This window comes from Varroa destructor, unplaced genomic scaffold (assembly GCF_002443255.2).
Source record: "Varroa destructor unplaced genomic scaffold, Vdes_3.0 BEIS01000002.1, whole genome shotgun sequence".
Classification (NCBI taxonomy): Eukaryota; Metazoa; Arthropoda; class Arachnida; order Mesostigmata; family Varroidae; genus Varroa; species Varroa destructor.
In genome coordinates, this window is record NW_019211455.1 from 57,808,723 (window position 1) to 57,823,820 (window position 15,098).

General features: G+C 37.1%; 2 protein-coding genes across 5 annotated transcripts in view; one reads left to right on the forward strand and one right to left on the reverse strand.

Annotated features, from left to right (window-relative positions):
• Positions 1 to 65: 65 nt before the first annotated feature.
• Positions 66 to 5,896, forward strand: LOC111243744 (SPRY domain-containing protein 7). 2 transcript variants are annotated; one of them, XR_002670594.2, is made up of 5 exons: positions 66 to 613; positions 1,101 to 1,287; positions 1,965 to 2,161; positions 2,429 to 2,874; positions 3,808 to 5,896. XR_002670594.2 is itself a non-coding variant. In XM_022789768.2 (5 exons), exons 2-5 carry the CDS (start codon positions 514 to 516, stop codon positions 2,524 to 2,526), a joined length of 582 nt encoding a protein of 193 aa, XP_022645503.1. In that variant the 5' UTR covers positions 66 to 224; positions 510 to 513; the 3' UTR covers positions 2,527 to 5,896. The 2 variants fall into 2 exon arrangements, 1 of the variants encoding a protein (XP_022645503.1); XM_022789768.2 differs by having other exon boundaries at positions 66 to 224; positions 510 to 613; positions 2,429 to 5,896.
• Positions 5,897 to 6,454: 558 nt separating this feature from the next.
• LOC111243740 (serine/threonine-protein kinase PAK 1-like) overlaps positions 6,455 to 15,098 on the reverse strand; it is a 55,989-nt gene continuing 47,345 nt past the window's right edge. For all 3 annotated transcript variants that reach the window (XM_022789744.2, XM_086981975.1, XM_086981974.1), the window contains exons 6-8: positions 12,800 to 13,091; positions 11,234 to 11,607; positions 6,455 to 10,682 (exon numbers count right to left, since the gene is read on the reverse strand). In XM_022789744.2, coding sequence (XP_022645479.1) covers positions 10,547 to 10,682; positions 11,234 to 11,607; positions 12,800 to 13,091 — 802 coding nt within the window. In that variant the 3' untranslated portion in view covers positions 6,455 to 10,546. The remainder of the gene's footprint in view (positions 10,683 to 11,233; positions 11,608 to 12,799; positions 13,092 to 15,098) is intronic.

Genomic DNA, 15,098 nt, shown 5'->3' on the forward strand with positions numbered 1-15,098 from the left:
CTCGCGTGGACAAAACGATTGAACTGGCTAATTTGCTAAGGTTATGGATTTATTTTAGGGTGCACAATTGTTCTGAAAAAGTATATTAATTGAACTTCAGAAACTTTTGGACCATCGAGCTGGCTAAGGTTCCGCCGGTTAAGCGGGCCGCCAACGCGAACAGCTGTTCGAATTCAGCCGCTGGTTTTGACAGCTCTGTGCGTCCACTCCGCTACTTATCGCAAGTACTACCACCTACATAAGCACTATTCGATTGCCCCGCTACGCACATATTCAACTAGCAAATCTATCTGAAAGCATGTTGGATCTTTAATAATAATCATAGCATACTGCTGTACTTGTCGACCAAGTTTATTAACCTATATATATTGGAAGCTAGAGAATAGAAATTTCGTCGTGGTTCAATGTGCTGTTTTCAATGAATAGTGTTAAGCGAACTGTGCCCAAAAATATCATCAGACTTTTGCCAGGAGTTAAATTCTAGTGGTACATATATATACGTCCCTCAGTTCAATGGAGTGCTTAGGCTGTATCCGGGCTTTTTTCATTGGCGATCCACAAATCCCACAATACACCAGACTGCCCCCAGTTCATCTGGATACTCAGTTTATGGGTATGTGACAGCTGCTGCACTATAACAGTAGAGCTTATTTTAGTTCGTAGTTGCTTACAAACGTATCTTACTTAGGTAGACTTCGTAGAATATAGAATATGTCATGAAAAAAGTTCAGCATCCTTTTGATGTGCGCTAAGTTGACTTAAGCAATTTACACGATATTAACAATATCCCAGTTTTCTAAATATGGCTACCATGTGCGAAAAAGGTAATTTATCTTTATCATTATATCACTTTAGTTTTTTGATTTAATTGTTATTATTATTAAGCATTATTAACTTAGCCACACATCTTCTCTTTCTCTTACAGTATCGTCATTATATATATATATATATATATATATATATATATATAATAATGTGATACTCTAAACTAGAAATCGCGTTTTTAGAATCAACGTTAGGTTTTCTCTAGGTATGTTTAGTATATTATGTTATGTAGTCGTAAAATGTGATAATATTTTCAAGTACTAAATTTGCTGTAGGCGAGAATGCAGTAATTGTGAAGAATGGCCACCGTCTTTGTGGTTCCGGAGCATCACTGGCAAATCATCCAATTGCCCAAAATAAAGCTTATTTCGAAGTGAAGCTTCAGCAAGGTGGTACATGGGGTGTCGGAATCGCTACTCGAGATGTGGACCTCAACAGCTTACCTCTAGGAAACGATTTCAGGTGCCCCTGCTTACTTGCATCAATTTAATGTATACATCTGATCTCATCGATCCTAATATGGAGCTAGTAACCCAACAAATCTTTCTGAATCTTTGGAAATGATTTACTACAAAATAGTTCGAAATAAAAAAAAAAAAGTAATTTTTCAAAGTAGATTTGTGGTCTAGAATATGTTAGGTAGGAACTATAGAGGTACAGCTTGGAAGAGGTTTTAGCTATGTAGCTAGCACGTCAAGTCGCAGTTATCGAGACCTTTTCATTTCGGGTTAATGTTTTCAAAGTAGGTTATGTGTCTACTTCGATAGTCAGCATTGAGCACATTCGGTACATTTTTAGTTCTGAGCATTTTTCCTGAATTAACGTTTCATCCTTTGGCCAAGTGCAAAATATATGAAATGTCGTTTCAATTAATTCGCGATGCGTGTAGCTACTATAACCGTTTAAGCGAGGAAATTGGGATATATAAAAAACTAAGGCATTATAGAGCTAAGTCATAGAACTTTGGAACCCTGAAAAGAGTCATACGATACACAGCTCGATCTCGATATTTTGACATCCGCTTGTTTACATCTTGCTTAAACCAGATGCTTTTTACAATCTAATGTTGGCATGTCGGCATTTTTGTCGTGCAATATGTAAACGATTATGAATGATTTTCCGGCTATTTCGTCTGGCAGGAGCGTGGTTCTTCGCGACGATGGTTGTGTTGTTGGAGCTGGAACGATCCGACATCGACTTCCCCAGCAGGTGCAAGAAGGCGATGTACTGGGGGTGGCTTACGACCATATCGACCTGCGTTTTTTTCTGAATGGGGTTGATCTTCAAGTTGCTAGTCTGGGCATTAAAGCTGAAGAAGTTTATCCTATTGTTTATGGTACGTAAACTTTGCATAGATAACACAACAGAATATCATTATTAATGTCTTATTTTACGTTTGATGTTAGAATTTTGCGCCATTTTTGAATCTTGCATGATAGTATTCAAAAATGAACTGCATGCATAATGCAAAACTGTCGTGCTCTACTCTGCGGAAATAGCTGGATCAAGCTCCCGAATGAATTCATGCGCGTTGTTTAGTCAGAACGCGGGTATGATGTAGAAATTATTGTCTAACAATTAAATGTTGGCTGAATAATTACAGTTGACGGTGGAGCGGTCATAGAAGCGGCATTTAGTTCATTTCATCATCAACCACCAGCAGGATATCAAAGGATCCTTATTGAACAGTCTTTGCTTTAATCAAGCATCGGAAGTAGATGTCTTGAGTCAGACTTAACTATAGGATTGTTCCTAAACTTGGTCAAGAGAGGGCCGAATTGTTCGAATTCGTTCTTGTAAAGGACGAATTAGCTGTCGCAGCTGTACTAGTCGTAGCAATTAACATCGTGATCATATTAAGAGACGCCATCTATACCACGCAGCTTTCTGAAGTACGAGGCTTTGGATGAGCAAGCCGGACGTGGGCACGGCCCTATTCCTGTCAAAAAGGAGTGTGACTTGCAGCAATTCGGCGCCGCTACTTGTTGAAAACAGACGATACGAGCACCCTATAGTGTTTCCACAACTTCGTTCTCTTCTAAGGCTCCGGTAACTTATTCTCGCATGTCCGGTATGACAAAGTTATGATAGAGCTGTACAAAGCTCCTTGTAGTAATCAGGGTTGTTTTTGGTTATGATAGTAATTCTAAAAATTTTGTTTACTTGCCAGTTCCAGCATTAAGCGCACGCAGTGCTTCTTGTCCTTGCACGATCTTCAGCAGGGCAGAAGTCCTGGTGAATGATATATAACGTACCCTCGCACTTTCCATATAAGATATGAGTAATCTTGTAATATGAACCAAAGCTGATCAAACGAACATGTATAAATTACGTATGTAATGACCTTTTCAAAAAGAAAGACTCTTGGTTTTTGCCAATAATTTGTCTAAGTGGCTACTATAATAGAATATCTCCAGAACTAAACTGCAGTGCACCTGATTTCTAGCTAAGTTGACTGTAAACCTTCGAAGAAAAAGCAATTCTTTTTTCTTTTATATGAATATTATTTTCACATGGTGATGATCGCAAAATGTTGCGAAAAAGTGCTACCTTAATCAAATTCAAAAACACCTGAACGAAAGCAAGCACTCAGATAAAATAGTGCGATTCACTTATACTATTATATCTAAATACTGAATGAAAATAGTCATAACGTTCCTTACTAAATGCATTCGAGAGTCTGTATTAATTTTTTTGGTATACAGTATTAAATCGATGCATAAAAAGTTATTCATTTTTTTGGTATACAGTATTAAATCGATGCATAAAAAGTTATTCAACTGGCATAAGACAACCTTTCACGAAAATTATGGCAACAGATCATTGTGTTATGAATTGCAATCTTCTGACAACTCTCCGCGATTTTTTAAATTTTAATCAACATGAAAGTGTATAGGTCAAGTGTCGAACAATTTTCTCTTCTTCGTCTGTCAAGAAACTCTCTTCATCTTCCAATGCATTGTTACAAATTTTATTTTTCAGCTACCGGAAATGGTGGTAACCCAGCAACTCGACATCTAGAGGAAATATTGATTGCAAAAATCCCTACTTATACTTATTTAACGCAATCTTATAAATTTTTGCAATAGTGGCCTATGCAACTAGGCCATATGCATACATGCAGTTGCTGAATTTTTAAACGCTTATAATTCGAAGGGAACATTATCGTTTTTTTTTGGGAAGATACCTTACTTGGCTTTTGAATGAAGCGTACCTCTGCGATACATCGTGTTGCACTCTGTTTTACATTTAAGTGGAGATACGATTTCTCCTCATACATCTTGCCGTTGTAGCCTCGTGTTGCTTGGTACCAAATTGATCAGCGGTGAGAAGCCGTGTTTCGTAGTGCTTCTGGTTCAGGTTTTCACATAAATAAACTCTAAATTTTTAATAAATTTACGGTGTCAGACGATAATTAAGTCTTTAAAACCGACGTTATGGGCCTATTCCCGAATTGTTTGCCGTCATTTTCCTTCAAAGTTATCTTCAGATGAACTGCATCGACTTAGAATAATTCATCGGAACAAAGTGTTTCAAATCTCCTTCGAACAATCCTCTAAATTACGAACTTGTTGTTGTGTGTGGCACAGATACCCCGAACTACTTCGCTAACTTCTTGACTTTGGCAAGAAATGAAATAAAATGGTGTCGAAAATGCACAACGAAATTATAATGGATTTGTCTGTTTGTGAATCGTGTAACTAAGTCAGCGAATACCTGAAACGTAATTAATTGGGAAAAACAGCGGCTTAAATAAAGCAGGCACAACCTATGCTTTTATCTATTATTTTGGTTTGTACTGCGTTATAAATTAATCACACCAAAAAGGTTTGCGCCGACCAAGAATGTACATGTTGTTTCGGGCTGATAACACTTTCGTTCATCTAAAATTTAGATCAGTATATTCCATTTTCTAGTATTATTTATAAGACTGCACTTCCTTTGAAAACTGTAAAGGAAAATTAAGGCAGTTCGTTGTGTTGGTTGCCTGTTCCAATGTGCAGTGCTTTATTGTTAGTAGCTTGTAAATGCTCGTCCTTATGGACAGACCACACATTTGAACAGAGGAATATTTTGCTGTCATATAAATTCAATATAATAATAACTTTATTGTAACAAGATGCACTACAAACATCCACGTATCACAGGCAGGAACGTTCATTTCCAGAACTGAAACCACTCAATCCCTTTATGTTGTCGTGAATTGACTGGTGACGCTTGGAAACCAGTTCAAGTATGAGCAGGCAACACTAACTGAGGGCTTGAATTTCCATTATAGCCAAAATACACGACCTGTTCGCTTCGAGTAGCTGATGTAATAGGTTTTATTGCCCTTGGCACAAGGCCTTTAAGCAAGTTGGTCGTTTTTGGTATCCCCAACTACCTCTTTTAAAAACTAAATAAAGAACTCAGGTAAGGTAAGATAACCAGAGCGAGTTGGGAAGAGACCCATTCAGTTTTTAAGGATGTGTAGTAAAAGAAAATCACCTTCGAGCCGAACAACGTGAAAACAAATTGCCAGACATAATCAATTTCCACATATACATTGATATACACAAATATATGTGAATATTATATACGGTGCTCTTGACTAAATGTTTACATAAGTCATAATATATATGAAATGTGTAAAATGTGCTTTTTGTGAGTGCGTCGACAGTCAATCTTCACCAGCACTAATATTGCTGCAAAATCCCTCTAACGCTGCAAATTCTATAAAAACAAAATTATTATTATGTAACCTCTATTATTTGTTGCGCTGCGGAGTCACTTTTTGTTCAGCATAATTTTTGCTCTAATGCACATTGTATATAGCGTTGTGTTTAGAGCCATATAAAATAAAAAGTGAAGGACTCACTACAAAAACAAATTATATAATACATATATATATACAAAGAAATAACATACTTGCATTGCTTCTGCCGCAGGATTGTTATTGATATAAATGTATTGCTGTAAAAGGAATTATGGTTATACCATAACCGAAACGACCTAATTATTATATATTGCGTTAATAGAAAATAAAATGAAAACGATATTTGATGCTGTATCGATCTACTGTGATGACCCACTCGCGGAAAAATTTATTTCAGATAGTTCATCTGTCTTCCGCTTTATCCTTAAATTTGTTTAGTTATCAATCTTGCAGTTTTTATTGTAACTGACGGTATCTCACATCACATCCAGTTTCGCCTCGTTATTGAGACTTCTACATTTCACCGTTATCTAATATATTTTATTCAGCGCATTTTTTATTCCCGTTTCTAATGAGGACTGTTGAGTGGGCAATATTTTAGGGTATCTGTCAATTGTCGTTTTCGTTAGTTTCTTCATTAATGTATTAACCATTAAGGATATTTCGTGGCGTCTTTTCTGTTGCGGTTTTTTTTTGTTGTTGTAGATGCATACACAAGGGTTTCACTAAGAATATAAATTCATCAAAAAAGTTTTACTTCTACTATTGTTGCATTATTATAGCGGTATATCAATAGGTAATATTTATAGCGTGTATGTATATACCTGTATAAATTTAATTGAGAAAATATACAAAAATCGCTTGGATTAGTTATTTTGTATATTGGGAGTTGCTCGTCCTTCCCTAATACATAATTATACATAGTACACGCACTTCAATTTTCCATATAGTATTTTTTTTATTAAAATTAAAACATCGTAGAAAACTACAGCATTTTTCCTGTAAAGAAAACTTTTCGAAAGAAGTCATAAAACTCGCTCGAAACGTAGGCACAAATCCGTTGTTGGTGTCAATGTTATAGTTCATCAGAGTAACTTAAACGCGAGTGCGGACCTAGTATGCGTGGTTGCTGACTCTTCCATATTAAAAATTCACCCAAAAAAACATGAGACTAGAAAATTAACTCCAAAAACTACATAATTATCATCATTTTGAAAATCGAAGCAGCCAACAGCGGTTAGCACGAAAATGCAGGTCGAACATCGCAACGCCAAATCTTAGATTAAAAGTGAACATAAAACGGCAAAAAATGCGCACATGTAATCGATGTTCGATTCAACTGCCGGTTGAAATGCGCCAACCACTGCATAGATTCTTCTTTTTTTTTTCATAATCACTTCATAATATTGTTGTCGTGCCTGTACTTTTTATTTGTGTACCAGTGTGTAATAGTCGTATAAAATGTCATTAAGAGTAATAATTGTCGACTCATTATTATTGTCCTTTTTTAATAGATACATCCATCTTTATGATAATAACAATAATAATATCTATTATAATTAAAAGGCTGAAGGTTGTTTTTGGCCTGCAGACTTTTGTGCCTGCCAGAAAAAAGAAGAGCTGGCGGAGGCCACGACTAACCTACACGTATATAGAAATCTTTGTACAAACAGTTTTCATTCATTCCTGCTGCGTGTGTATACCTCTCATCATCAAATTATCTTCTCGTTTCGTCTCCGCATTAATCTGACGATGTTTCCTTTAGCATGGCTTAACCCTTACTAAACAAATTTGCTTCAATAGGTGGGTGGAAAGAAGTCTTTGTTGTGTCTGGGGTGTTTGTTCGTTGTGTCTCCTCTAAGATCTACTTGCGTCTGCTGTTCACTCGTTTGATAGCTATAATAATAAAGTTTAGATTCATTACCTCTAAGAACGAATAAACGTGATGATCAAACGTGTTTTACACCTTATGGTACCTTAAGACGGCCAACAATGATTATGGTAAGTTGGAAAATCCTGTAGCACTTTTTTTAATAGTTTTGTGTCAACCATAAACGTTCCTTCTTTCGACATTACAAAGAGACAGATACAACAGCAGCTATGTACTGCTATATCCTGCCAATTTATCATCCTATATTGATGTATCATTACCGAACACAATTATATACTGGGTCCATGGAAAAGAAGGACAAATACTCCGCTTCAAATCTCACTTTGCATATTAGGCACACCCGGTAAAAGCTCCATCATTTGATTCTGCTTGTCATCTTTTATCGAACCTATCTACCTTGGGTTCCAACCTATGTTAAACTATTCTGCAGTTTTATTACTGTTTTTCTGTATACAGTATGTAAGTATAAACAAAATTATGTTTTTTTCATTTGCATATAGTTATTCTCTAGGAATTATCGTTGAACGATCCTACCAAAGGGGTAAATTTCAATCTGATGTAGATTTACTCCTTTAAAATAGTCCATGTCTTGCGGTTATCCTTTGCTTGTTGGAATGAAAAGCTTTTTATAAAACGTGCCCGAAGGAAATCCTTAAAAAAATTCGTCTTAATGTTATTTTTATTCTTAGTAAAGAGTCGCAGTTAGGAAGAATCAAATAACTATCATAAAATATGCACTTTGTTACATAACAATGTTACTATCGTTCTTAATGTTGTTGTATTAGGTTTTTTAGTTTTTGAAAGAGAAGCGAGAGATGTACAGGGCTTCGCGAAGAACAGTGCCAGCATATACATAAATAATAACCATTAATAATAAATACTTCTGGCACACAAATTAAGGATTATACTAATATTAGTAGCTTTGTCTCTAAAGATAATATATTTGTTCTTCCCTGCTGAATCGCTGTCTTTCATATTGTTGATTTGTACAGGACGCGCCACCATTAAAAAGCATTACATGATGTTGTTGTCAACACAGCTGTTCTTGTTTCTAATTATTAAGTAGATTATCGCTAACTGCCAACACGCGTCTTATTCCTACTACGATATTTATTATCTCATAGAATGTAGCCCCTGTGATATGTTGGCCATAATTGGTAAGTTTGTAAAAATCATAATAAAAGAGATAGAACTTTCTCGATTCCATACAAACAAGCGAAGTAACTACAAGTGTTCTTGCAAACAAGTTTCCTTAGGGATGAAAAACGACGGTGTACAAACAATACGTTTATACCAATGCAGGGTCTTTAAAGGTGACATAGTATTAATATTTGGACAGGTTCCTGCATAGTGCGTTTTCACTTTGAGTTAGGATTACATGGTATTGGTCTAGTTCAGGAAAGGGATATAATTTACTCATTGTTTAGGATAGCTTGAAAGTTTCTGGTGCAAATCTGCGTAAGATAAAACATTAAACGTGAAAGTGGTCTGCAAAACTCTTACTATGCTACTCGCTCGAAAAGTCAAATCAAACAAACTGACAGATGTAAAAGAGGTACAGGCCTATTTGGGAGAAACCGCCATAGCACAGTGTATGCTTTGAGATAAATCCCAGCACAATCAGAATCTTCTTCATTTGATACACGCAAGATGATCATGCACTTGCATTTGTATTGGTCCTATACAAACAGAAAAGGTAAATCATTTTTGTGTATATCATATCACAATTTAATTGTTATATTACAACTGAACATCGGCTTAATTTGTCCCGTGCTTTTTTTGATTCACCCAGTAGACGTTCGTTCTGCAAGCATTATCTTGTTATTAATAGTGAACATGTAGATGCATATGAATGCTCATCGGACGACTATTTTTATATTTTATGTTTGTCTGTATATAGATATTGGTGTGATGCACAAGTAACGGCCGACTTTGTTCCTTGCTTCTTTTTCTAATTTCTATGGTTTTCTTATCCTTGGCTGAGCCCCAGTTTGGAATGCCCGATAAGCTTTTCTTATTTTGTGATGCTTGGTTTGCTGGTAATAAAATGGTATGTACCGTAGGGAAGCTTTTTTTTTTTTTTTTTGTTATTATCATCGTCTTGGTTGTCCAGGTGACAAAATCTTATCCTTGCCTCAGATGCCTATGGTAAGTAAATCAGGCGGAAAAAGACAGTATTTACCACACCTGCTTTAATTCATATTATTTCATTGTCCTCCTCCAAAAATTAAGGCTCTTCAGGTTGAAGAGGCCATTTTCGGATCTACCAAGCCACTTACACCAGCAAGATCTCGTCATTCACGCAAAGCCCATCCTTGGGTGTTTTTGGTAGTCTTACGAAGCTTGACGAAGACAAATGTCAAAAAAGCTGATTTTTAGCCTCCTTCCCCCTCAATACATATCTTTGAGTTCCGTATTCAGGATGACGCTGTGATTCGAAGCAAACGATGATAATAGCTATGTAACGCAACCATCAAAGTCAATGTAAAATTAGAGAAGAAGACGCAGAAAGCAAAGTCGACTATTACTTACGCATTAACCTAGTAAACTAAAAATTTTAACATTGGAAATCGCCTACACAGGTAATTTTACTAAACCGATGTCATTATTATACTTGTTTTCATACAATCTCATTCGAAACCTTGCACACAAAGTTAACCATTTCTGCTAATTAACTATCACTTTAATAATCAAAGTTAGCCATAGCTTATAAAAAGTTTTTCGTTTAATTTTATGGAAAACAGTGATCTCTTTTGCTGTTTAGGTTTCTTAATATCTAAGTGTCTTAATAGAGGAAACTGCCGATTTTTGCACCCCTGCTGTAACGTTTGTTTAACTTGAAGGAACATGGCATGAGGGTGTTTGCAATTTTGAAATTTTTTTAATAATAGATTGCTTCCTGTGCTGTTTTAATCTTGAAGCGTGCTCAAACCGTAATCAGCTGATTATGTTTGTTGATATATTTGTGTTTGGCAGCCGCAGACTACCAATAGCCGTCTGCTCATAGGGTTGTAGTCTTTTTTCGTGAGTTGATCCATGCAAGAAGACGAGACGTGGTCCATTAGAAATGATAGTAATTTTACTTAACGTCAAGTGGATATCGGAGTTGGTGAGCGTATCCGATACACAATGGATTAACTTTTGTTGAGCACCTTTTTGGCAGCCTTAATAAGCGGTACGATTTGCGTGAGGGGACAAGAGCATTTGAGGAAAGGATGATCTAGGAGTTCCTCGGCTGTGGCTCGCTTCGATACGTCTACCTCGAGGCATCTGAATGTGGGGCATACAGCAAGAACGAACAAACATGATCCATTAGTCGTTATGTAGATTATATAAAAGTTATATATGATCAATACTCTATTGGAGCTTTATATATCGTGGATATTTAATTATCTAAAGTAGCACCTGATCTAGGCCTCAAAAAAAAGAAAAATATGTTAGAAGATTTCGATAGTTTTTAGGAAACCTACATTTCTAGAACATTTCTAACCAGCCATGTGCTACTTCACGTTGATTAGGTCGATTTTTGCCTAATCAGGATGACGACTTTAATAAAAGATGTGACCATAAATAAGATTATATCTAGGGTAGCGCCTAGGAAACGAAATGAGCATGAAAAGCCTGATTGATTTTAGGGGCAATAATTTACAACAAAGTTTATTTTATGAACCAGCTCAGTAATTTTTGAAATATTAAAATTCATCCAATTTATATAAATCGCTTCGTTGAATAAGCTGCATTGTTTTCTAAGAACCACAATGTTTAGGCTCTATGTTCTTCGAGAGCTTTACAAATATCTACCAAATGGACTGCCTACTTACCTGTCAAGAAAGTCGCGCAGATTGGGCGAAAGATTGTCCTTGTCCTTGATTTCAGGCTTGCCATTAGATGTAATAAGAAAAAGAGCCTTAAGGGGTGTCTCGTTAAGGTAGGGCGGCTGGCCGTCAATCATTTCGACAACCATAATTCCTAAGGACCAGACATCGACTTTGTTCCCATAGTGTTTCTTGGCAACTACTTCAGGTGCCATCCAGTAGGGCGTCCCAACCATCGTCACGCGCTTTTCGTTCGGGTTTGATATTTGTGCACAAAAACCAAAATCCGTAATCTTCACAGATCCGTCCATACCTAACAGAACATTATCGCTTTTTAGGTCGCGGTGAATGATGCCTCGGGAATGGAGGTGTTTTAACGCCTGAAAATTTCAATTCAGTCGACATAATCAAGAAACAAAAACCATAAACAAGAAACAAATAAGGTATTAATGTGGACTTAATTTAAAGCTCGTTTTCATAAACAAGACACGTCACATAATGCGCATTACTTAGAGTCTTTCTATGAGCAGTTGTTACCATAAGCGTCATAACTATGATACGTCTAACCATAGAACAAGGCATCATAAAGAAATCCTACCTAAAACTAATACAAATGGTAAAGGCCAGTGGCTGGAAGAAGATTATATGCTTAAACTATATGGTGGGTACTGGGACACCCTACATCAGAGTTACTCGATATAGTGCTATTATTTACAATTCGCTGGGAACTAATGGATTTAGTACCGTGGACAGTGGAAGGGGTACCACCGCTTTCCAATTGGCCATAAACTACTTTTGACACTTTTGCATCTTCAGGCGTGATATACAGGGTGTAAGTGCCAGCAATGTTGTTGCCAAGTGGTCCTGCGCAGTCCTCCCAATTTGAAATAACAGCAACTAGAACTAAAGGAAGGCAAGGCAGCAAAGGGGACAGTCGTCCTTGTTTGCTATATAATATATTCTGCTGGCAGGAATGATGCGAGAAATGACCGATATAATGCGCCAAAAAGGAACTGATTAAAAATATAATAGGGGTCACTAAAAGATCAAATCACTCAGTATCTGTTTAAATGTTTAAAGGCGTCTGTGATTTGCTACTACGATGGTGAAGCAGACGTCTAGCTTTAATTGATCAGTGCTTAATAAGACAATTGTTGTGTGTTCTAAGTAATAATAGTAATTAGAAATATCTACAGACGAGATATCATTACTGCCAAGTACGCCAAAGCTACAGAACCAAGAGTGAATGAACACAAATGGCAAATGATAGCTCGAAAAATCAATGCATACTTCTTGTTCTTATTTATGCCTATGATATTTAAAGGCGTGGTTCGACGCGAGTCTTGTGGAGACTGTATACGACAGTATTCGTAGGCTTGTATATTTTCTTCTTTGTTCGTGGGCCACCCAAATGCACAGCGGCATACAGAAGGCTCGACGATCAACAAGCGGCTAAATAAAGATATTTGAAGCATTTTCCAGCACTTCATTGACACGAACTCAAATGTTTTGGCTGAGTTCTGTTACGATGCCTAGACGATATGATAAGATGCGCAAGTATCTCTTATTCACCTTTAGCGTTTCTCGACACACGGCTGCCATCTGGCTTTCCTTCATAATTGTTTCACAGACGACATCAGTTAGTGGTCCGCCATCAAGGTATTCCATAACCACCCACAGATCATTGTCGTTAACGAGATACGAAGCGAGGTAGTTGACGAGGTTTGGGTGTAACGAGGTCTTCATCACGAGGATCTCGTTGAGGATGAGCTCCTTCTTCGGCTGTTGTGATAAGTCGATCACTTTGACAGCCACCTGCATGTGCGCTTGCTCGTCCATCGCTTTGTAAACCACACCGGACGCTCTAAAATATTCAAATATCACCAGTAAAATACAGGTTAGATGTGTCTGAGATGAACTTACCGGAGTCTTAAATATATGCTAGATATATAAATCCGTAGCGGATAAAACTACCCTACCTAAGTAATCATGATAACAAATAATTACGCCTACATTCTAACAAATAGTGCAATAACGTAGTACTAGAGGTCGTAGAGAGTGGATAGGAATAAGGCCCGCAAAATTAACCATGCGTTTACCATACCATGAAACCATACCATACAGAATTCTCATTTTAGCCGACTCGAGTCGGCAATATCATTTTTGCTAGAAAGGTTACGACTGGATGACGTCTATTTACGAAGTAATAAAAACAGTCTTCTGAGAGCGGCCTGCAAGGCTATTAGTCTGTCCTATGTCACATCGAACAGGACAGTGCGGCTTCATCTAGCTATTTGTTCGTTCCAGCAACAATTGTGTGTATGACATTTGTCTCGAAACCAACTTGCATGCACTGCGCTTCCACAAGTCAGTCGCGAGATTATGCCCGATGTGTGAGGATATTTTTACGAGTGATTACACTGAATTCCATTGCTTATTTGGTGGTTGCCGTATTGTCAAATGGACAGCTAAGCGGAGGCTGGCAGGCCGCTGTAGCTGAAGCTGATGTCGTTATCGACTATTGAACATTTCCAAATCAGTCACTGTTGTCACCAAAAATCTAGTGAACTTAAACAGCGCGAAAATACTGTTTGACATACGGTATCACTTTACAGACAACAAACTAACGTGTCACGTATTAACAATATGGCACCACTCTATCTTCGATGACATTCCCAGTTGAATGCATTAGTTGACTGGGTGCTTACATACTTATACATTCATACAAATGTCTAACAATAAATCTACGTCAAATCAAATACAGTACAGGATGATTTGTAGCAGCTGCGCCTACAGACTTCCAGTATCATTGTAGATGTGATCGGTAATATCTAGTTTATCTTAGTTTTTTTTTCGGATTAGTTGTAATTTTGATTCAGGGTAATCCATGCGTGCGTAACTTATATGGGAAAGGAAACATTTTTTGCACGTCCAGCAAAAACACAAGCCATGAGTATTTTTTGCTCATCCATTGCAAAATACTACTATACTTACATCGTGCTTCCTGCCAAAAAAGCACCGTCAGTATCGTTCTACAAGCAGCGAGTACGGGATCGGTCCATACTGGGCAAACAGTTAGCGCACTACGATCAAGCAACGAGCATATATATATATATATATATATGGAACTGTATTAACAATTAGTCAGTAAATGGACAATATTATCCGGACAGCAAACATGCTTCTCAAAAGTTAATGCTTCTTTATTAGTCTCTATTAGAACGATCGACTCAATATTCCTTGGACTTATTTCACAATAAGTTGCTGCCTAGCATCTATCTCCCGAAAAACGCATTAGTTAATCAGCCCAACGTTGATTACTTGAAGTTATTACCTAATATTACAATGTAAATTTCAGATGACGTCGAAAATATATTTGCTTCCTCTTTTCATAGGAACAAAAACATTTCGAATTAACTTATTTTTCTGTTCTTATAGTAAACAAGGGGGAGTTAACAAGTGCATAAAATAGTTTTACAAATTTCGCGGTGGTTGAGTTCTGCCCCTGCAAACTCATGGCCCATCAATGAGCATCACATCGAGCTTACCACACATGGCTCGTAATAGGAAGGCTGGCATACTCACAGACATGCGTAAGGTTTTATAGATCTTTCTTCTTCTTTTCTTCTGCATAACGTATTTCGAAATGGGTCTTTGTTCTGTTTAATACGTTGCCCTTGCTCCTATTGTTTTACTTGCATATATATATATACATGCATATATATATATATATGTTGCTCAACTTACATATGAGATTGCAGTGAGATTAGACATTGCGACCCTCCACACACAACGATACATCGTATTAATGCAGAATCCACTCGAGACGAGACATGTACGTAGGTGGGGGATACGCCACTCGGCGCTGAAA